The sequence below is a fragment of the Eutrema salsugineum genome, unplaced genomic scaffold, assembly GCF_000478725.1.
Source record: "Eutrema salsugineum unplaced genomic scaffold, Eutsalg1_0 scaffold_8, whole genome shotgun sequence".
NCBI classification, from domain to species: Eukaryota; Viridiplantae; Streptophyta; class Magnoliopsida; order Brassicales; family Brassicaceae; genus Eutrema; species Eutrema salsugineum.
In genome coordinates, this window is record NW_006256414.1 from 4294489 (window position 1) to 4317257 (window position 22769).

The 22769-nt window shown below is 41.8% G+C and overlaps 2 protein-coding genes and 1 pseudogene across 2 annotated transcripts; 2 read left to right on the forward strand and 1 right to left on the reverse strand.

Moving 5' to 3' along the window:
• Positions 1-442: 442 nt before the first annotated feature.
• Positions 443-3639, reverse strand: LOC112082186 (annotated as a pseudogene).
• Positions 3640-12961: 9322 nt separating this feature from the next.
• On the forward strand, positions 12962-13393 carry LOC18009558 (protein CUP-SHAPED COTYLEDON 1). The gene has a single exon (XM_006392109.1). The coding sequence runs from the start codon at positions 12962-12964 to the stop codon at positions 13391-13393; it is 432 nt and encodes a 143-aa protein (XP_006392171.1).
• An 8183-nt stretch (positions 13394-21576) lies between these two features.
• On the forward strand, positions 21577-22272 carry LOC112087871 (protein CUP-SHAPED COTYLEDON 1-like). Its single transcript, XM_024157979.1, has one exon. It carries the CDS (start codon positions 21577-21579, stop codon positions 22270-22272), a length of 696 nt encoding a protein of 231 aa, XP_024013747.1.
• Positions 22273-22769: the final 497 nt, after the last annotated feature.

The window sequence follows — 22769 nt, forward strand, 5'->3', positions numbered from 1 at the left end:
GTAGTGACTTTATTTTGTAAGCGCTAAGTCACTCAGCGAGCTACGAGCTGTACGATCATTTTAATGGATCGTTTTATTGATAACTTACTGCGAATGACGGAGTTGCTATAGTTTTGTTTTATTCTTTGTTAGCAGACCTTAAACTATAAGTTATGAGACCGTTTGGTGGTCGTTTGAAAGCTACCTAAAGTTAGCAGCGAACTAAGCTGAGATTGTTCGGCTCAATCGATGCTTAGCGGGGTATGAGCCTCGAGCTGTGAGATCGTTTGAAGAGATCGAAAGAGAGTGTTTGGAACAAGGGTTTTTATTCACAAAACTTTTGGTTACATACATTTTTACAAAGTATTTGAGTATGTAGAGATAATGGCTGGACTCAATGTCGAGCTGCCTACGTACCCCGTCAAGGGATCAAGCCTGAACGTAGTTCGATTATTGTCAATGCTCAGAGATGGTAACGCTTGAGATTCATAACGTTCCATGGTCTTGCCTCTGGCACTCCGGTTTTATTGTTTGCGAGCTTGTACACGCCGCTGCGCACTACTTCGGTGACTCTATACGGGCCTTCCCAGTTTGTGCCTAGCTTGCCGGCGCCTCGCTCCTTAGTGTTGTCGAATACCTTGCGTAGCACGAGGTCGCCAATACTGAAGCTCCGGTGTTTGACTCCGGAATTGTAATAGCGAGCTGCGGCCTGCTGGTAACTCTGGATGCGGACTAGGGCTCGATCTCGTTGTTCTTCGATCATATCTAGCCGATCTCTTAGCATTTCTTCATTGAGTTCTCCGTTATCCGGACAAAAGGTCCGGCGGATGCTCGGTACCGATGCTTCGGCCGGAATAATAGCTTCCATGCCATAGACTAGAGAGAAAGGTGTTTCTCCCGTAGCTCGATGGGGCGTAGTCCTACACGCCCAAAGTACCCCGGGTAGCTCGTCGCTCCACCGAGATTTCTTTGAATCCAACCTCTTTTTGAGATTGCTTAGGACTGTTTTGTTAGCAGCTTCTGCCTGCCCGTTACCTTGTGGGTATCGGGGTGTGGAAGATGTGAGCTTGATTTCCAAGTGTTACAGAATCTTGTGAATTTTCTTGAAGTTAGGTTCGTCCCGTTGTTCGTTACGATCTCGTAAGGGAGGCCGTGTCTGCAGACAATGTTTTTCCAGACGAAATTTTTGACTTCGGATCCGGTGATTTGCTGGTAGGCTCGAGCCTCTATCCATTTAGTGAAGTAGTCAGTTAGGACGAGCAGTAAACGGACTCTAGCGCGTCCTGAGACCACTAGTGGTCCCACTACATCCATTGACCATCTCATGAATGGATTGGGTGCGGATATCGAAGATAGCTTTTCAGCTGGTTGATGGATCATTGGTGCGTGTCTTTGACACTTGTCGCACTTTGTGGCGTAGTTTTCGCAGTCTGCAATGATAGTGGGCCAAAAGTAGCCTTGTCTTTTGATGCAGACTGCCATAGCTCGTCCCCCGGAATGGCTTCCGCACATTTCTTCGTGCATTTCGGCCATAATTGTTAGGGTCTCGATACCGTGCACGCACAAGAGGTAAGGTTCTATCAAGCTACGCTTGTATAGTTTACCTTCCATTATGCAGTATCGAGCACTTTGAGCTTTTAATTTTCTTGCTGCCCATTTGTCGGTGGGAGCTATACCGTTCTGAATATACTCCATGATAGGAGTTCTCCAGTCTGGTCTGTCTAAGAACTCTTCGCAGTCATCCAGTTCAGGCTCGGGCTCTGGATGAGCAGACTGGTTCTCGGGATCAGGCGGTGCACTGATCGAGTTGTCGGGCTGGTTAGTCGTGGCGCCTGGCCCCGGTCTATTGGATGGCCCGGCCTCGTCTGAGGTGGTTACTACGTTGACTGCCTTGGGAGCTAGGTCGATGCTCGGTTTTTCGATTCCTTCTAAGGGAATCACCCTCTTGACCATTGGGTCGGAGGTGGATGCTAGGGCTGCCAAGGCGTCGGCAGAGGTATTTTCCCCCCGAGGAATTCTGGTCAGCTCAAACGAGCTAAACTGATTTGCTATTTGGCGTACGATGTTTAAGTATGCTTCCATCCGTTCGTCTTTTGCTACGTAGTCGCCATGAAATTGGCTGGTTACGAGTTGAGAGTCGCTGAATGCGCTTATTTCCCGAACTCCGATCCCGAGGGCTAGCCTGAGACCGGCTATGAGGGCTTCGTACTCGGCCTCATTGTTGGAGGCCTGGAACCCTAGTCTGAAAGACTGTTCGAGGACTTCATTTTTTGGGGAAACCAGTTTGATCCCAACTCCTGATCCTTGTTTTAATGACGCTCCGTCTACGTGGAGTGTCCACTTCTGGCTAGACGGTGGTGCATCGTCGGGATCTGGGGTAAGCTCGATGACGAAGTCCACTAAGACTTGGGCTTTCGCGCAGGTCCGGATTTTGTAATCTATATCATAATCGCTTAGCTCGATGGCCCACTTCGCAAGCCGTCCGGATTAGCTCGGACTATGCAATATAGTGCGAAGGGGTTGGGAGGTCATTACTACTATGGAATGTGACTGAAAATATGGTCATAACTTTCTGGCGGACATCACGACCGCTAGAGCCAGTTTCTCCATAGCAGGGTACCTTGTCTCGGCGTCTACTAGCGTTTTGCTTACATAGTAGATGGGTTTCTGTTCGTTCTGTTCTTCTCGAACGAGCACACCGCTTACTGCGGCTGAAGATACCGCTACGTAGAGATACAAAGGTTCTCCTTCGACTGGCTTGGCTAGTATGGGCGGTTCACTCAAGTATGCCTTGAGTTGTTTGAACGCTGTTTTGCACTCATCGTTCCATTGGAACTTTTTGTTTCCTTTTAGTAGTTGGTAAAAGGGTAAGCACTTGTCAGTTGACCTCGAAATAAAACGGTTAAGGGCTGCTATTCGCCCTGTTAACCTTTGGACCTCCCTCGCGGTTTTGGGGGATGGCATTTCGAGGAAGGTTGCAATCTGTTTAGGATTTGCTTCTATTCCTCTTTCGGTAACGATGTAACCAGGGAATTCTCCAGATGGTACTCCGAACGAGCATTTGGTCGGATTGAGTTTCATTCCGTACTGATTCAGTATTGCGAAGCACTCTTTGAGCTGTGCAACATGGTCTTCGATATAGACTTCCATGGTCTTACCGAGCTGTTTAGCAAACATTTTATTGACTAGGCGCTGGTAAGTAGCTCCCGTGTTCTTTAGGTCGAATGGCATTACTTTGTAGCAATATGTGCCACGGTCTGTTATAAACGCGGTCTTTTCCTGATCATCAGGGTTCATGAGTATTTGGTTGTACCCTGAGAAGGCATCCATGAAAGACAATAGTTCGTGTCCTGCTGTAGCTTCTACCAATCGATCTATGTGAGGGAGTGGGAAGCTATCCTTCGGACATGCTTTGTTTAGGTCGGTGAAGTCTACACAGACTCTCTACTTTCCGTTTTTCTTGTTTACCACGACTGGATTGGCTAGCCAATCTGGGTACTTGACTTCCCTTATTGAGGCGACTTTTAGTAGTCGGTCCACCTCGTCATTTACTGCTTTGGCTCGGTCTGGACCGAGCTTGCGGCGTTTTTGTTTAACGGGTTTGAAGGTCGGGTTGACGTTCAGTTCGTGGGAAGTTATTTGCAGGTCAATCCCAGGCATGTCCTCTGTGGACCATGCGAAGGTTGCAATATTCTCCTTGAGGAATTTTATGAGTTCGTCGCGGACAGAACTCGAGGGTTCCGATCCGATGTTGACTACTCGGTCGGGGTGTTTTTCGTCAATGCAGACTGGGATGACGAGGTCCTTGCGTGGACCACGAGTTGTGGGGTCGTTTCCCCGTTTTGCCCGCTGCTCGGCGAGCTCTTCTTGTTTTTGTAGTTGCTATAAAGGGGACTGTTCGATCTGTTTGTGTCCTGTCATGTAGCAACTTCTGGAAGCCCGTTGGCTTCCGCGGACTGTCTTGACTCCTTCGGCGGTTGGGAACTTCACGCATTGGTCGTATGTGGAGGGTATTGCTCTCATATTATAGAGCCATGGCCTCCCCAGTATGGCGTTGTAGGGAGCGGAGCGATCTACAACTTCGAATACTGTCAATTGTAGGACTCCGCCGGCTACTTCCGGGAGTGTGATAGTGCCCATCGAATAAGTGGTTTCGCCTGCGAAGCCAGTTAGCGGCGATCTGGTGCCGCAGAGTATGTCGTCACCGAAGCCCATTTGTTTGTACGCGTTATAAAATAACTCGTCGACCGAGCTCCCGGTATCGATCATAATCCTGGATAGCTCGCACCCCCCAACGTCTAGACGAACTACTAGAGCGTCGTCGTGTGGTTTGTCTAGATCGAGTGTTTCGCTTTCAAGGAAAACTACTTTGTGGTTGGGACCTTGTAGGGGAGCACCCGTCTATCGGTCTCGACCCTTCTTTGGTAGGCTTTTATCGAATTTATTGAATTTCGACAGTGTTTGGAGCCTTCCGATACGAAATTTATTCGCTTAGGCTTAGGTTGCTCGAAGAGTTCCAGGATTCCCTGAATTTTGTCGAGTTCCGGTTTTGCGGACTTGCGAGCTTCCACAAGCTGGTTGCTAGTTTTCGGCTTTGCATCCTTTTTGGGAGCGGGTGGAGGTGAGATCACCGACTTCATGGATCCTCCGCACCGAGTTATTCCCCTAAATATGAGATCTAATCTCTTTTTAGGGCCCGGAGGAGGAGAGCTCGGATTTTCATCCGTGGGAGCTCGATCTCTTTTCTTACTTGAAGTTTTTGAGTTTTCCGGCTCCTCGTTTTTCCCTGTGGGCTCCCCCTCTTGTTCTGCGGCCTTCGCGGCGAGTTTAGCCTTTTGAGGCAAAGACTGTGCGGCATTCTTCTGTGGAATGTCCCTTCTTATTGTGATGAGTGCAGAATTTGCTACGGAGAGTCTAAAAGCTTATTTCTCTTCGTCATTGAGGTGAGCTCGGGCTACGGAGAGTCTAAAAGCTCGGAGGTGAGCTAGGGGATCTGCCGTTCCGTTATATTCTGGGAATCGCATTTTCCCGGTGTCTTTGATCTTAGCGTTAGCTATGCGATCGGTGAAGGGAGTCCTTCTGGTTTCGTCCAATACGCGATCTATGTCTGGAGCCGCGCTCGTTGCTTTATGTACTGCGACGTACATGCGTTTAAGCTCGGCGTTGTTTGCTTCGATGTATCGCTGGAGCGCGTCGAAGTTGTTTATCGATTGCGGGTCTATGATCCTTGGAGGATCTTCCACGCGCTTCTTATTGCGCGCATTTCCTTGTTGCTGATTCTCGGTTTGGAAAGTGTCGTCTGCAGCTCGTTCTTCGTTGGATCGCCTGTCTGTAGGCGGGTTAGCATGGTTCGTACTACGACCGTGCGATCCGCGGAAGAGCGGGTCGTGGCGATGGTCAGCTACTGGGGTTTCACGCTCCGCTTGTCCGGATCCGAACACGGGCAGATGATTGGTCACGTCACTAAACAAAGGAGCGTTGTTGCTCCGCGGTGGAGTGACGAACTGCACGGATGGTTCGCCACGTGCGAGGTGTTCGAACTCCAAGCGAGTTGTTGGGAGTGGACTCGGCGTCGGATTCAGATCTTCCTCTTCGGATAGATCGTCCGAGTCCTCGTCGTCGGTTGGAGCTGGCTGTGCCCGCTCCTTTCGGATGTTGGCTATTTCCTTCTCGTTTTGCGCGAGGATAGCCCGTTGTTCGCGAGCTTGCTCGGCTAAGAAGGGTAGCATCCTTCGAAATTCTGCCAGGTCGTCACCGGTTATCGTTTGGGATGGTCCAGTCCGGGCTGGTTCAGTTGGGTCCGAACTGGTGGATCCGGCCTGGGATGTTCCGGATCGTGTCCAGGTCCGCGAGTACGTGTGTATTGGCGGTCTGGGATCCGGGCGAGACACCGTGGTTGTTCCGGCAGGTCGTGTCACGCTTGTGGTAGCAGTGTGAGTCGGGCTGGGTGTTGGACTTACGACGCTCGATTCACCTGTTTGCTTCTGGCGAGGTGAGCTCTGCGCTCCAGTGATTTTGACATCTCCAAGTCGGAGAGCCGATATGCTGGGGTTCAGCGCGGGGCTAGAGCTTGTCTTTGGCCCAGATGTTTCGGTATTTCTTTGATCCATTTCGTTCTTACTTGTCTTTGAGATCGGTCTCAGGTGTAAGAATTCCTTTGTTCCTTCCCCACAGACGGCGCCAAAATATGGATCCTAAAATCCACACTCAGAGATTTAGTGTTTGGTTTAGTGAGAAAGATGATGGGCAAGAATTCTGGCAGAGACTGATGTAAAGTAAAAGACAGAGCTTGACGAATTGGATTGTATTGATCAAGTAATGAGTTTACAAATGAGTTTTTTAGCTGGAAATTAGATGATCTTTTACATGGAAACAATGTACTATTTATACTGGGTAGGTCGTTGCGAACTACTACGAGATTTCCGGGATGCTTCGATCTCCTCCTCTCCGAGATCTTCGGGATCTTCTCTTATCTACTCTTCCTTATCCTCGTAGCCTGCTGCATCCTACCGAATATCCTTGCGAGATCCTCTTTTTGGTTAAGTTTGCGGGCCTTAAAACCCATAGACGCTTGTGCGTTGATCTGTTTAAAACGTGGGCCGGATCTGGCTAAATCCAACACCAACAGTCGATCGTCCAAAATATTGGCCTAGCTTTTTCGTGGAAAGCAAACATTTTTACGGTGTAGTGCCATGGAGACTTATGTATGGTCTTGAGAGCTCTAGCCTACAGGGAGGACGCTTATTCTTAGTTAACCGGACAGAGAATTGTGGTAGAACCGATGGATGCGATGGTGGTTGCTGGAGGATCATGAGACGTGATAAAGTGATCATCTCGGAGAAGAACAAGATTCTTGGTTTCAAGAGGGTTTTCAAGTTCTGTGAAAGCGATAGGTATAAACGGAGTTTCAAGTTGACTTGGATAATGGAAGAGTATAGGCTTGCTAAAAAGAGTACGCAAGGTAAAGTGCTTTGCAGGATTAAGCTACTTGATTCGACTTTACTAAGAAAACTTTGATCTGGAGATTGAGGATTCGATGTTTTGTTTCTGGGGTTTCATGTAGATCTAACTCATACTCCAGATTGATTCTATACCTTTATTTCGTTTTTTTCTCTTTAGATTCTATATAACTGATGAGTCTATTCTTTGTTTTTTTTTTCCTGTAAGTTTTGTTGTGGGTAACACAACTCCTACAAGGCTACAATTTGTAAAACACGCATTGTTTACCTTGATAAAAAACTATGTTTTTTCTGCGATAGAACTACTCTTTTTTTTTATCCTAAATTTACCTTGAAAATGGATACACTGTTGATCATCATCTTCAGAAAATGGATCAAAACGATACAAATAGAACCTTAGCAGAGCTTTCTGCAAGCTAAGGAGTGAAAAGTCTATTGTTTGCCAAGCAAGGAGTTCTCATATTTGAGAAGTGGTCAAAAACAACAATATTAAAAGTGTTTGTCTGCCTGATCAGATGAGCGAGATTTCAGCGTTAAGTGTTACCAGTCATACACAAGGCAACATCAACAGTGTTATGTCTATGTGCTCATAAAAGCCACAATTCACAGGCCTAAATCGCAAAAGCAAAGTTCTGTCTCTTTTCTATGTACACATCTTGTTTCTTTTCATGATTGTTGGTGTTGGATTTAGCCCAAATCCAGTCCATAAAGCACTTTGAGTGAACAAGCCATTATAAGGGAAGTTTTGGGCCCTATAAGCCCGTAACTAAGGCAAGAAAAGCATCTCCAAGGAATATACTCAAGTACAAGTCAATCTAAGAGGACGCGGAAAGCTGGATAAAAAGAGATCGCGGAGATCTCGGAGAAGAAGAGGTCGTGGAGAGATAGATAAGAGGAGATCGCGGAGATCTCGAAGAAGGAGAGAACGTATCAACCCGCGGATCTCGGAACAGTTCGTCTCGTTCTGTTTAGTATGTTTCGTTCTATTTAGTATAAATAAGAGTTGAATCTCTTGTAAAGGGCATCCAATCTTGAACACAAAAACACTTTGTAACATTCATCTTTCATCAATACAATCCAAATTCGTCGATCTTTGTCTTTATTTTTACATCACTCTTACCAGAATTCTTGCCCAAATTCTTCTACCACAAAATCAACACACTAAATCCTTGAGTGTGGATTTTAAGATCCACATTTTGGCGCCGTCTGTGGGGAAGAAACAGAGAAATTCTTACACCTGAGACCGATCTCAAAGCCAAGTAAGAACGAAATGGATCCCAGAAACGTTGAAACAACTGCCTCAAAGACAAGCTCCGGCCTCGCACTAAACTTCAGCATCGCAGGACGATCTGGAGGTGCCGAGATCACCGATCAACAAAGCTCGTCTGCCCATAAACAGATAAACGAGTCGAGCGTCGCAAAACCGACAACCAGCTCGACTCAAACTGTTTCTTCGAGCGTGATGCGAACTACCGGCATGCCCGCCGTGTCACGCTCGGAGTCCGGAACGGCCCCAATATTCACATATTCGCGGACCTGGACAAAATTTGGAATTCCACCGATCGGATCCAGCAGTTCGAATCAAACTGAATCCGTTTGGGTCGGATCGTCTCAGACGATAGCTAGCGACGACCTAGCGGAATTTCGAAGGATGCTAGCCTTCTTGGCAGAACACATTCTCACACGAAATGAGAAAGAGATAGCTAGCTTGCGACGAGAGCGGACAAAACCAACTCAGTCTCAGGGCGAAGATCACGACGATCTATCCGAAGAGGAAGATCGAAGTCCGCCCCTGACTACTCGATTGGAGTTCGAACACCTCACAAATGACAATCTGTTAGCACAGTTCGTCACTCCGTCGCGAACTAACAACACCCCAATATTTAGTGAGATAGTCAATCATCTGCCGATACTCGGATCCGGAACAACGGAGCATGAAACACCTGCGGCAGACGATTGTCGAAATCACCTATCAACACCTCTATTCTTCCGCAGATCCCAAGGTCGTAGTACGAAACGTGCTAACCCGCCAACCGACAGGCGATCTAACGAAGAACAGATTGTCGACGACACTTTCCAAACCGGAAGTCAGCAACAAGGAAACGCGCGTAATAAGAAGCGTGCGGAGGACCCTCCAAATATCATAGATCCGCGATCTATAAACAACTTCGATGCGCTCCAGCGATACATCGAAGCAAACAACACCGAGGTAAAACGTATGTACGCCGCAGTACATAAAGCAACGAGTGCGGCTCCTGATATAGATCGCGTGCTGGACGAAACTAGAAAGACCCCCTTCACCGATAGCATAGCTAACGCTAAGATCAAGGACACTGGGAAAATGCGGTTCCCAGAATATAATGGAACAGCAGATCCCTTAGCTCACCTCAGAGCTTTTAGGCTCTCCGTAGCCCGAGCTCATCTCAACGATGAGGAAAAAGAAGCAGGCTATTGCTGGCTTTTCGCCGAAAATCTAGTCGGATCCGCCCTAGAATGGTTCGCCGGGCTAGAAGAAGGATCCATTGACAATTTCCAACAGCTCGGTTCGGCCTTTCTTAAGCACTATTCGGTGTTTATAATGCCCAAGGCCACGGAAGCCGACCTATGGACCTGCAGACAGAATCACCAGGAGCCCCTGCGGTCTTACTTGGCTAGGTTCAAGGAAATAAAATCCAGGATACCCGAACTAAACGAGGGAGTAGCGCTCTCCGCACTCAAACAAGGGCTATGGTTCGACTCACCTTTCAGACAGGAACTATCGGTTCGCTGTCCGGTGTCTCTAGACGACGCTTTGCATCGAGCTTCGCTCGCTACGAGGAAGAACAAAACGTCCTCCGAGAACAGTTCGAAGCCGGGTTACTAACACCCAACCTCTCTACCTTTGCAGACACGGACTCCCTTATGAGATCGTGATAGACATTAGTACTAAGTATCCGCCGGACCCTTTTGTCCGGAAAACGGAGAACTTAACAAAGAAATGCCAAAAGATCGGCAAGGTACTCCGCACTCAAACAAGGGCTATGGTTCGACTCACCTTTCAGACAGGAACTATCGGTTCGCTGTCCGGTGTCTCTAGACGACGCTTTGCATCGAGCTTCGCTCGCTACGAGGAAGAACAAAACGTCCTCCGAGAACAGTTCGAAGCCGGGTTACTAACACCCAACCTCTCCACCTTTGCAGACACGGACTCCCTTATGAGATCGTGATAGACATTAGTACTAAGTATCCGCCGGACCCTTTTGTCCGGAAAACGGAGAACTTAACAAAGAAATGCCAAAAGATCGGCAAGGTATGATCAAAGAACAAAGAGATCGAACCCTTAATCCGAATCCAAAGTTACCAGCAGGGCGCGGTCCGCTACTATAATTCTGGTGCAAAACACCTGAGCTTTAGTATTGGCAATCTCCTGCTACACAAGGTATTCGATAACACTAAAGAGTGTGGCACCAACAAGCTGTGCTCTAACTGGGAAGGTCCTTACGGGATCGTCGAAGTAGTCCGCAGCGGTGTCTACAAACTCGCGAATATCAGAACCGGGGTGCCAGAGATAAGAACGTGGAATGTTATAAATCTCAAACATTACCACCTCCGAGCACTGACAATAATCGAACTACGTTCAGGCTTGATCCCTTGACGGGGTACGTAGGCAGCTCAACACCGAGTCCAGCCACTATCTTTTCTTACTTACTTAGTCAAAATTATAAAATGTATGTAACATCGTGTTTGTGAATAGAAACCCTTATTCCGAAGCTCGCTCACTTCAAGATCTCTTAAAACGATCTCATAGCTCGAGGCCCCGAGCCCGCTAAGTAACTATTGAGCCGAACAATCTCAGCTTAGTTCGCTATCATATTGGGTAATTAATAGTCATAGTTTATAGCTCGCTAAACGATAACGAATTCTACCAAAGTAGATTAAAAAGTCGTTATCCGCAGTAAACTATCATAAATTGATCTAAACAGAACGATCATCAAGCTCGTAGTTCGCTGAGTAACTTGGCGCCTACAAAATAAAAGTTACTATCACAGTTCGCTACTCGCTACTTGACACCATAATGCGATCTCTCTAAAACGATCGTATGGTCACAACTTATAAAACTTCGGCACATTTTTAACAAAGAGCATTTATAATGCCTTGTTCGAAATCCTGATCCCATGATCAAAAATTACGCGATATAGGTCGTTCAGGTCTCATGGGGTGAAAAATTCTCCATAAAATAGTCCGCCCCTTTAGTTCGTTTCTCACTAAACGGGCTGGGGGGCAATTGTTGGTGTTGGATTTAGCCCAAATCCAGCCCATAAAGCACTTTGAGTGAACAAGCCATTATAAGGGAAGTTTTGGGCCCTATAAGCCCGTAACTAAGGCAAGGAAAGCATCTCCAAGGAATATACTCAAGTACAAGTCAATCTAAGAGGACGCGGAAAGCTGGATAAAAAGAGATCGCGGAGATCTCGGAGAAGAAGAGGTCGTGGAGAGATAGATAAGAGGAGATTACGGAGATCTCGGAGAAGGAGAGAACGTATCAACCCGCGGATCTCGGAACAGTTTGTCTCGTTCTGTTTAGTATGTTTCGTTCTATTTAGTATAAATAGGAGTTGAATCTCTTGTAAAGGGCATCCAATCTTGAGCACAAAAACACTTTGTAAACATTCATCTTTCATCAATACAATCCAAATTCGTCGATCTTTGTCTTTATTTTTACATCGCTCTTACCAGAATTCTTGCCCAAATTCTTCTACCACAAAATCAACACACTAAATCCTTGAGTGTGGATTTTAGGATCCACAATGATTAAGATTCAAAAATTTCCACCTAGATAACTCAGTAAACCCCTCATTGATCTCTGATTTATTTACTCATACTTTCAAAGGGAGACTCTGAGGTGAGAAGGGTACCAAGTCCTCAAAGCAACTTCACCAGGTCGCTTACTTCAAAGGGTACCAAGTCCTCAAAGCAACTTCACGTCGTACTCCGAAAACGCAAACATCGGAGCTCCGAACGGGTTCTCGGGTTACGGATCCGGGTCAAACGTAGTCAAATCGGGTTTTACCGGGTACGGAGAGACCGCGAACGGAGCTGACGACACCGCGAGACGAAACGGTGCGTTGGATCGTCAAATTCTTCCGAACAAAGATGTTTTTGCCCCTAGCTATAGTTTCGAATTTACCTTTTCCATTTTCCGAGAGAGGCAAGATACAGAGAATCTTCGGCGCCGGAGAGAATTCGTCGATGGCGGAATGTGAAAGACCGCCAAGCCACGGCGAGACGAAACGGTGCGTCGGATCGGCGGAGGACATGATAGATTTCGCCACGTCGGGAAATGTCGTCGGGTCAAAGAAGAAGATCGTGATCGGGAAAGTCCAAGGAATCAACGGTGATAATGTGACGAGAGCGGTATCGTGTCACTAGAGTCTCTATACCCGTATTTACCGTATTATTGCCACTCGGTGCCTCGGGTACGGGTTTATGATACGGATATTATCCACCCGGATATCCTATTGAAACGTCAGCATGCAGTCCGAGTCATGCAGCGCTTTGGCGTCGGATCCGGGTCGGATTCAAGTTTTCCATTGGATCTTTGAAAATGATATGACGTGGACTACCGTTGACGTTGAGTAAAATTTTGGCAATTTCTTACCGTTTGGCCATTTTCTTTTCTTGAGATTTGTTTCATCAGTTTTTTCTTTTCATAAATTATGCAAGGCAAATTTATAGAAAACTCTGTGTACGTTTTATACTAAAAAATTGTGTTCACAAAAAAAGTTTATACTTAATTAAAAACTGGCACAACAGTAAATATTCATGGAAGAAGATGGTAGTTACGGGAGTAAAGAGAGAGAGCGGTAACAACTAACTGAAAGCATCCATCTCTAGTCTTCTTGGTCGTCTTCTTCTTCTTCGCTTCATCTCCAAGAAACAACTACTTATATTCATTTCATCACTGCGAAATCTTCTTCTTCCTCTTCTTCTTCTTCTTCTTCAATCGTATCAATCATCGAGTTTCATCACTTAAAGAAGAAGGCATGGGAGATCACCCTGTATTAAATCATCTGAATATGATGATCGATGACTCTTGGCCTCACGAGTACGTGTACAACCTGAATCCATGGATTACCTTCAACAATACTACAAACCCTAAATACATGGTGTTCGTCAAATCCCGAACCGAGGCTAGTGGTAGAACCGATGACGGATGCGGAGCGGGTTGCTGGAGAATCATAGGTCGTGATAAGCTGATCAAGTCTGAAGAGACCGGGAAGATTCTAGGGTTCAAGAGGATTCTTAAGTTCTGTGACAAGGAGATGAACCGATCAGATAAGAGGATTTGGGTAATGGAAGAGTTTAGGCTCTTCGATAAACGTAAGCAAGATCAAGTGATAGGCCTGATTCAGCTTCTGCTCCCACCTGCGGTTAGTGCCTTGCTAGCCAAGCATTTCTCGTTTCTCCCCAAGTAGATGATTGCTTGGATAATCCTAGGGTTCCTCTCACTTAACTACCATGGTTCGACGTTACTTAGTATCTTTACGCTGGAGATTGAGGATTCGATGCTTCTTTACGTTACTAGGATTCGATCCTTACGTTTCTAGATCAAACTCATATTGCAGATAGTTTTTTACTTTTTTTCTTTAGACTCTGTAGAACTTGATGATGACTGATAAGTCTGGTGCTTCTTGCTTTTGTATAGTTTCTTAGTTCTCTACTCAATTTGGCTGCGGTGGTGAAATACACCTCATGCAATTTGTCAAACACACATTGTTCACTTTGTTAAAGAAGTATACGATAGAGCAACACTCTTTTTATATTTTTGTGAATGGTTTTCGATTTAGCTTGAAAATGGTTACAATGTTGCGATCAAAACGGTACAAATAAACTCTCAGCAGAGCTCTCTGCAACGAGTAAAAAAAAAGAAAGACAGCAAACGGTACAAAATGCGCCTTGAGAGTGAGTGTTAGGCAACCAAGCATTGAGCAGTTTCAGAAGCCAAATAGAGATACTTTAGTCGATGTTCTGTTTCTGATATGAGTTTAACTTCAGCGAGCTGAGGAGTGAAATCTTATTGTTTGCCAAGTAAGAAGTTCTCATATTTGAGCAGCTGAGAAGTGGTCAACAGTGTTTGTCTGCCTGATCAGATGTGCGAGATTTCAGCGTAGAGTGTTACCGATCATACACAAGACAACATCATCAGTGCTTTTCTCTGCGCTATTATTAGCCTCAGTTCTCAATACACAGCCCCAAATAGCAAAGCAACATTCTGTCTCTTTTCTATGTACAAATCATGTTTCTTTTCATGATTAAGATTCAGAAATTTTCACCCATTGATCTCTGATTTCTTTACTCATAACACACTTTCAAAGGGAGACTGAGAGGTCAGAAGGGTACCACACTTTCAAAGGGAGACTCTGTTGGCAAGTCCTTGAGGCAACTTCACCAGGTAGTACTTGCCATGTGACTATCTCTGTAAAGATCGAAGATGATTGAGCTGATGCATACCACAAATTCTCCTCGTCTGATCTGTCTTCTCCAATGCATACCACAAAATTCGGTGCCTTCCCTTTTTGAACCATTCTGCTAAGAACTTTCCCAGTGACAAGACCTTTGCTTACTCCCTGTTCCTCCAAAGATATTAGTTCAGGTCTAAGTAAAAAACCAGACAATATAAGGATTGCGTTGACTCTATGCAATGAACCAGGGACATTATAAATCATACAAGATTTGGTGATATTAACAAGGCATTAGTTTAGGTCTATGTGAAAACCAGAAAATATAAGGATTGCTTTGATTTATCGCAATGAAAGAACGCCGCAATGAAACAAGGACACTGTAAAATCATAGAAGATTTGGAAATTTCTCTATGGATCATTGTGTTTTGGGTTCTTTATTGCTTATCATCCTTTGCTTGACAAGAACCAAAGACTGCATTTTGGTGATGCCACACCAAAGAACTTTCTTTCGCTTCTATATTGGATCCATCAGTAGTTTCTGTATATAGTATCAGATAGGTTCCACGATTTTCTTCCATTCAAGGTCATCAGATAAGCCGCTTGTTTCCCAGTCAGAAGACATATTCCACCTGCATTACAACGATTGTGTTCTTACTTTTATTCTCTGTGCAAGAAAAGTTTCAGGACACTATCAGAATTAAGACAAACCAGCAACGTGCCTTGTGGAAGTATCCGTGGTAAGACGCTATTCCAAGATTCTCACACGGCGCAAAGCACTCACTTAAAAGAAACTTCACCCTCTTCCTAAATGTAGTGTCTTTAACTTGAGCAGACATATCGAGGTCTGGTAATCAAGAAATACTAACACTGTTGCTCGGATTTTGAGAAAGCACTAACAGTTTTCTCAATGTACAGCCTTCTGAGACTAATGGAGAGGGCGAGGAGCCTAAAACCCATACTCCAACCTAAACACGAGATGCCCTATCCACATCCTGAAAAAATCTGCGGATCCAATATGCTACATCATGTTTACTAATGAAGTTACAGTGTTTTTTAAATGTTGTAATTGCTTCTCAAAATCAAACATGGTAATGGCAGAATATATATCTACAGCATCAACGTCCCAAGGATTAACCTTAATCCTCTTCAAGAAGGTTAGCAAGCAATGAACTCTGACAGAACAAGTGTGGTTTGTGTTTATCACTTACTCCTAGAGATTTATATCACCAACAACGCATGTATACGAATGAATAAGATAAAAAAAAAAATTCTAGAGAAAACCATCTAAACAGTCAACGAACCAGAAATTTCCCAAAACTTCACCATCCCGAATCGTTCACAAAACCAGCAAACTCAACTTATCATTTCACAATCAACACAAGTGCTTTTCCAAGTTCGCTGTTAAATTCGCAAAATTTGAAAACTTTACCTGAGTAAAAGACGGTCTATCAGAACCCAGAATCTCGAAGTGCAATCACGTCTAATTCACAAATAAATCTACCGGAAAACTCCGAATTGCGGCGAATAAGATTCTTCTGATTCAGGGAAGAAAACATGTGTCAGTCTATTTGGGATTAGTTGATAGAGGTGAGCAAACGACAGCGTATTAGGTTTTAGATTAGTAGATGGAGCTATGAAAACGACAGTGAAGTTGTTTATTGCGTCCCACATTGGTAAAATAAAGATAGAACGTGGTGTTTATAAACGTGTGAGAGGAAAGCTGAGTTCATGACCTTACTTGAACAGGATCTAAGCTATAAACTCGTACCTCTGTTAAAATTTTTTTTTTATTCTTGCCTCTTAACTTTTTGTTTCTTCCATTTTCACCTTGAACTTTTTAATGGTAACGAAAAACCCCTTCTGCAGTTGGATCGTGTCAATCCCATAATCTTTTTTTTTTAAAAAAAAAAAGGAAATTGTAATGAATAATAGTCTGTAGAAAAAAATTTGTAAGAATAAAAAGTAATTTTTTAACTCTTGTGCAAAGACACTGTTCATTCCCAGCTTCCAATCTCATGTCATAAAAATTGCATCATAACAATAAAAACTTTGCACGTCTGACACAATTTTATCTTTTTGTTTCGTCATTTTCTTTTTAAATTAAAAATTATTTCTTCCTTTCATACACAGGATTTCAAAATCTGAAATCAAATTCTTAATTTCCAAATCCTTTTCTTATATCCTCTTTCTTCCGTCTACAGAACCATTTTTCACTTTGACGACATGTATCGAAACAACGTTTTTAATCCTGAATCCACTTCGCCGGAGAATCATTCCCAATCTTTGCTACCAGTCGAACGTGAATTCTTACTATCTTCTTTGTCGAGCAGCTGTCCTCCAATCCTCAACATCTTCGCATCTTCTCCTTTGGTGTCTGAACGCAGGTTCTCTAATCTACTAATTCTTTCACATTTTTTAGTTATGTAGTAGAACTGATGTTTGTTTTCATCTGAAATCCTCAATCCTCTTACATTTGATTTCCGTAGAAGACCCATAGTCTTCGTCTTTTCTTTTCTTTTTTTCAGCTGTGCCTAAAATCTCATACCTCTTCACCAGAATTTGTCGTTTTTAATTTTTTAGTTAGTTAATTAGATAAAATCCAAATCCAGATTTACAAAACTTCCGAGCCACAATTACTTGTTATATTGTAATTAAATAGTCGCCTTCTAGTATTGCTGAAGTCCAATACAATAGCTTCTATTATATAGTCAACTTCTTTTGTTAAGGTAAACACACTAATGGGTATATTGTTATAAAATAGTTGTCTACTTATTAGACAGCTAAGTATAGTCAACTTGTTTGCATATAAGTAGTTCTTAACTTGATACATGTAGGGTCTAGGGAACAATTCAGGAACAGATCTCTGTGTCATTATTTGTCTATTAATAGTTGTCTACTTTTCATTTAGTTTTCAGAATGGCCAACATTCCTTTAGGTACAGACGCATCCCCTACTGAAGCTCTATGTGTCTCGGTGAATCATGTGCTTCTAAATATATTGTGGTCAACTTAGATGTTAGTTGTTGTCTATTAATAATTATCTACTTTATTTTTTTTCAGCCGCTTAGATCTGATTTACAGATGTGTTTTCTCTGATTTACGTTTTCAAATATATTGTGGTCAACTACAATCATATAGTAGTGTTAAATCTGCATTTTTTTCATATCCGTCCATTACAAAGTAGTGTCATATCTGTCTATTTATGTTAACATTGCTAATCAACTACAAAAGCGAAACCAAGATGCAGATCATATGTTATTTATTGTCTACTAATAGTTGTCTACTTTATATTTATTTATCAGAATGAACAACTTTCTACTAATAGTTGTCTACTTTAGATTTATTTATCAGAATGGACAACCTTCCAACAAAAGACACATCCACTTCTGAACATCTCAACGTCTCAGCAAATAATGTGTTTCTCCAGATTCGGGATGTACTGCTTGATGTCTTTGTAAGGCTAAGGAGAGAATGGGTGGCCGATGCTATTTCTTTTGGTTGTTATCTGGAAAAAGCATGTTAAACCAGTTCTTTTATATTTAGTTGTTGTCTCTTGTTTTAGTAGAATACATATGGGTAGATGTCTATGATTTACATTATAATTATGAACCTTTTACATATTTTGCAGTCAACTACTATTATGAACATTCGATTTTGAATTTGTAGCCAACTATTTATTAGATTATGTTTCAATTTAATTTTCAATAGTAGTTGGTATTTTTGTGTAACTGACTACTTGGAATTACTATTAAGAGATATCCTTACTCAGAAAGTCAGAAATACCTCTTATTCTATTGTTCACACTAGCCTCCTTCAAAAACACTAACATAGCGATTTCTCCTTTGATCAAGTTCGTATTCATATAATTGAAATCAAATATGTTGTAGTCTTATATTTTTATTCATGTCAGATTACTTTACATGTTACCGAATATATTGCAGACCTCCCAGAACCGAATTCGGAGTCTGGAAAGGTCAATGTTCATAACCATCTACTAGTAGACATCTACTATATAGTCAATTTATTTCATGGGTGATGTGTTAATGTCAACCGAGGAGATTTCAGACCTCCCAGATCTGAATGTCGAGCCCGCTAAAGATCAAGTTCGTATTCACCTATTAGTAGCGGCCTATTTTATAATCAATTATTTTCACTTATCTTGTGTTACTGTTTAGTCCACCCTCGAAAATGCAAATATCCCAGACCCAAATTCCGAGATTGATAAAATACAGGTTCGTATTTAGTTATTAATAGTTGTCTATGTAGTTGATATATGTACGCGACTATCTTTTCTATTTTATTGTGTTTGTTGACAACCAAGGATAATGCAGACATCCCAAACCCGAATTCCGAGATAGACAAAAGACAGGTTTGTAACCATATATTAATAGTTGTTTATCTAATTGATATATGTATTTGACTATGTCTCTTATTCTTTTGATCGTTCAGACTACAGATGTGAATGTTGGTCTCCCCGATCCCAATTATGAAGTAGCTAAAGAACTGGTATGTAATCGACTTTTAATAATCGTCTATTTATGTAAGACCTGTAATCGAGTGTCTCTTATTGTAGTACACTATTTTATAATCGATTATTTTTACTTATCTTGTGTTACTGTTTAGCCCGCCCTCAAAAATACAGACATCCCAGACCCGAATTCCAAAATTCATAAAATACAGGTTCATATTTAGCTATTAATAGTTGTCTATGTAGTTGATATATGTACTCGACTATGTTTTCTATTTTATAGTGTGTGTTCAGACAAACGAGGATAATGTAAACATCCCAGACCCAAATTCTGAGATAGACTAAAGACAGGTTAGATAGACTGAAGACAGGTTTGTATCCAGCTTTTAATAGTTGTCTATCTAATTGATATATGTATTCGGTTATGTCTCCTATTTCTTTTGATCGTTCAGGTTACCAATGTGAATGTTGGCCTCTCCGATCCCAATTATGAAGTCGCTTAAGAACATGTATGTATCGACTTTTTATAATCGTCTATTTATGTAAGACCAGAATCCAGATTTTTTTATTGTAATACATTATGTTTACATATTTTACATATATATTACAATTCTCAGTTCAGTATGTAGTTAACTATATTTTAACGATAATCGACTACTGTAAGGGATATTGAACCCAGTACTAGACGATCCTCTAGCTTTTCTCATTCATAGTCAATCCTCCAGCTTTTTCCCTTAGTTTTTTTCTCTTGGATTATATTTTAATCATAATCGTATACACTCTAATCGATGCATAAAAGTAGCCACTGCTACCGTTCTAAATTTGATGGTAGCATCTTCAACTTTACAAAAAGTAGACGTCATTTTCATGTCAGGAAAAAGCATTGTTTTGGATAAGGAAGCAAGGGGTTTTTTATATTTTCCCCAACTTCTAGACGGTTGACTACTGCTATTTAACTAATTAACTGTTCTTGTATATTATTTATCTAACTGTCAGTGTAAAAGGTATTATTTATGCAAATCACCTTTTTAAAAAGAATTAAGTTACATTTCGCTTTCTTCCTCGTTTACAGAGCAGTCGAGTGTGCAAATTTGCTGAGAGTTTCGTTTTGTTGCTTTGTTACTCTCTCAAATTTGAAATTTAGATGGGGTTTTTTTTTTTTTTTAATTTTGATACTTGAACATACTTATGGGTTTTGTTATGGAGAGGGAGAAATCTAAGGACCTTGTTATGAAGAAGCTTTTAAGTTTTACCCAAGAAGGACCTTTAGTTTGAGAGTTGAGACTATTGATGATTGTCAATACAGTTTTGAGATGATTGTCAATACTGTTCTGAGTTCATTATCCTCTCACTTTCAAACTCATTCAGACTATCTTGGACTATAATGATCTAAATGGTTAGTTTCAGCGACTATGCAACCTCTACAAGGCTAATTGGGAATGTTTTCTCTGGAATTACTGAACAATTTGATTATTGGTTTGATGTTTATGTGTTCTTGCCAAACATTTAATTATAGCTCTAAATTTGAGAGGATTATGAGACTCAGATTTCGAGTTTAGAGTATAAAGAGTTGATCTGTTTGGACCTTGAGAATATGTCTTGCTTGGAAAAAAGAGACGTATCTTGAAACCAAGATAATTTAAATATCTGTAATTGGTTCACCAAAGGTAGTATGATTGGCACAAATCTGAGAAAACGAGCGTTCCAGGCATGAGCCTCAACAAAAAGTTCACAAGAGCCACCGCATTTATTAATTATGGGTTGTGCAGAGAAGCTATGTGATGTTCTTTGTGTTTCTTGTTATAGAGAGAAGGAAAACGATTAGTGCAATGACTGATTCAAATGATGTATTTTCTTGGAAAGACACATAATTTATCCTTTTAAAAAAATAAAAAGGACACATAACTTAACATTTTTGCTTTGTGTCATTGCCTGATTTCCTGACAGATTCTTAGGACATTCTTACACATTAAGTATGGAGATCCTGGTACACTTCATCGAGCCTTTTCTTCTGAAATAATTGTATTCAGTCAAAAAAGTACAAGGCAAACAAAAATGTAGGATAGTATTTAAAATGAAAAAAAAAAAAAAAAAAAAAAAAAAAAAAATCCTAACTCAACCTCTAACATGTGAGAATGTCCATGATGTTTTGAGTTAACTTCTATATATAAATTTTACAAAAGATATAACTCAAAATTGTAACTCAAACATAACACACAACAACTTAAACTCAAACTTAAAAAGTTCAAACTCAAAATTTTTAAACTAATTCATTATTGGTAACATTTTTGATTATTCAATGAATTACACCTATATAACTCAAACTAATGCAAATATAGCTCATGTCAGAAATCAAAGCCTAGACATACAGTAAAGCAAATTTTATGACTAAGAAAAAAGAGAGAAAGCAAGTTTATAGAAATCTCAGTGTAAGTTTTATACTAAATATTTGTTCCAAAAAACAAGATTTCTAGTACTAAATAGAAACTGGCACAACAGTAAATATTCGTGGTAGAGGAGGGCAAATACGGGAATAGAAGAGAGAGAACAGTAACAAGTAACAACTAACTATAAAGCATCTCTTTTCTTATTCGCTTGATCTCCAAGAAACAACTTACTTCTTTGTTTCTCTCTAAATATTCATTTCATCACTGCGAAATCCTCTTCTTCTTTTTCTTCTTATTCTTCTTCAGTCCGATCAATAGAGTTTCATTACTTAAGCAGAAGGCATGGAAGAAGATCACTCTGTATTATCTGTAGACGATGATGACCAACGAATCGAACCAGCAGACGAGGTAATCATCTCATATTATCTGAATATGATGATCAACAATGGAAAATCTTGGCCTAGCCACTTTTTCCGAGACGTATACGGGCACGTGTACAACCGGAATCCATGGATTTTCTTCAATGCTCAGAGCCCTAACTACTTGATTTTCGTCCAAACCCGAACCGAGGCTTGTGGTAGAACCGATGACGGATGTGGATCAGGTTGCTGGAGGATCATAGGTCGTGATAAAGTTATCAAGTCTGAGGAGACAGGGAAGTTTCTAGGGTTCAAGAAGATTCTTAAGTTCTGTGAAAAGGAGAAGAACAGATCAGAAAAGAGGATTTGGGTAATGGAAGAGTATAGGCTCGTCATTAAACGGAAGCAAAATCAAGTGATATGCAAGATTCGGCTTTTGCCCTCACGCAAAGTTAGTTCCTTGCTAGCCAAGCATTTCTCTTTCCTTGATAACCGAAACGATTGGCTTAGCGATTTCTTCGTGCCGTGGAGGCTTGTGCATCCTCGTCAAAGCTCTTACCAACTACACAAGGGAAGCTTCTTCTTCGTTAACCGGATAGAGAACTGTGGTAGAACCGATGGTGATCATCTCGAAGAAGAACAAGATTCTTTGTTTCAAGAGGGTTTTCAAGTTCTGTGAAAGCGATACGTATAAATTCGTCAAACCGGTTTTTAAAAATACTTGGATAATGGAAGGGTATAGGGTTGCTAAGAAGAGGATGCAAGGTAAAGTGATTTGCAGGATTAAGCTACTTGATTCGACATTACTAAGAAAACTTTACTCTGGAGGTTGAGGATTCCATGTAGAAAACTCAGTGTAAGTTTTATACTTTTAAAATTTTGTTCACAAAAAAAAAAAGTTTTAGACCTTAGGTCCTTAATTGAAATTCGGCACAAGTTACAACAGTAAATATTTGTGGAAGAAGAGGGTAGTTACGGGAATAAAGAGAGAGAACGGTAACAACTAACTGAAAGCATCTCTCTTCTTCGTCGTCGTCTTCTTATTTGCTTCATCTCCAAGAAACAACTTACTTCTTTGTTTCTCACTCTACAGATCCGATATTCATTTCAACACTACGAAATCTTCTTCTTCTTCCTCTTCAATCCGATCAATCGAATTTCATCACTTAAAGAAGA

What these genes read in the sequence shown, in the direction of transcription:
- LOC112087871 (XM_024157979.1), top strand. Translation starts at nt 21,577, where the DNA reads ATGGAAGAAGATCACTCTGTATTATCTGTAGACGATGATGACCAACGA.
- LOC18009558 (XM_006392109.1), top strand. Translation starts at nt 12,962, where the DNA reads ATGGGAGATCACCCTGTATTAAATCATCTGAATATGATGATCGATGAC.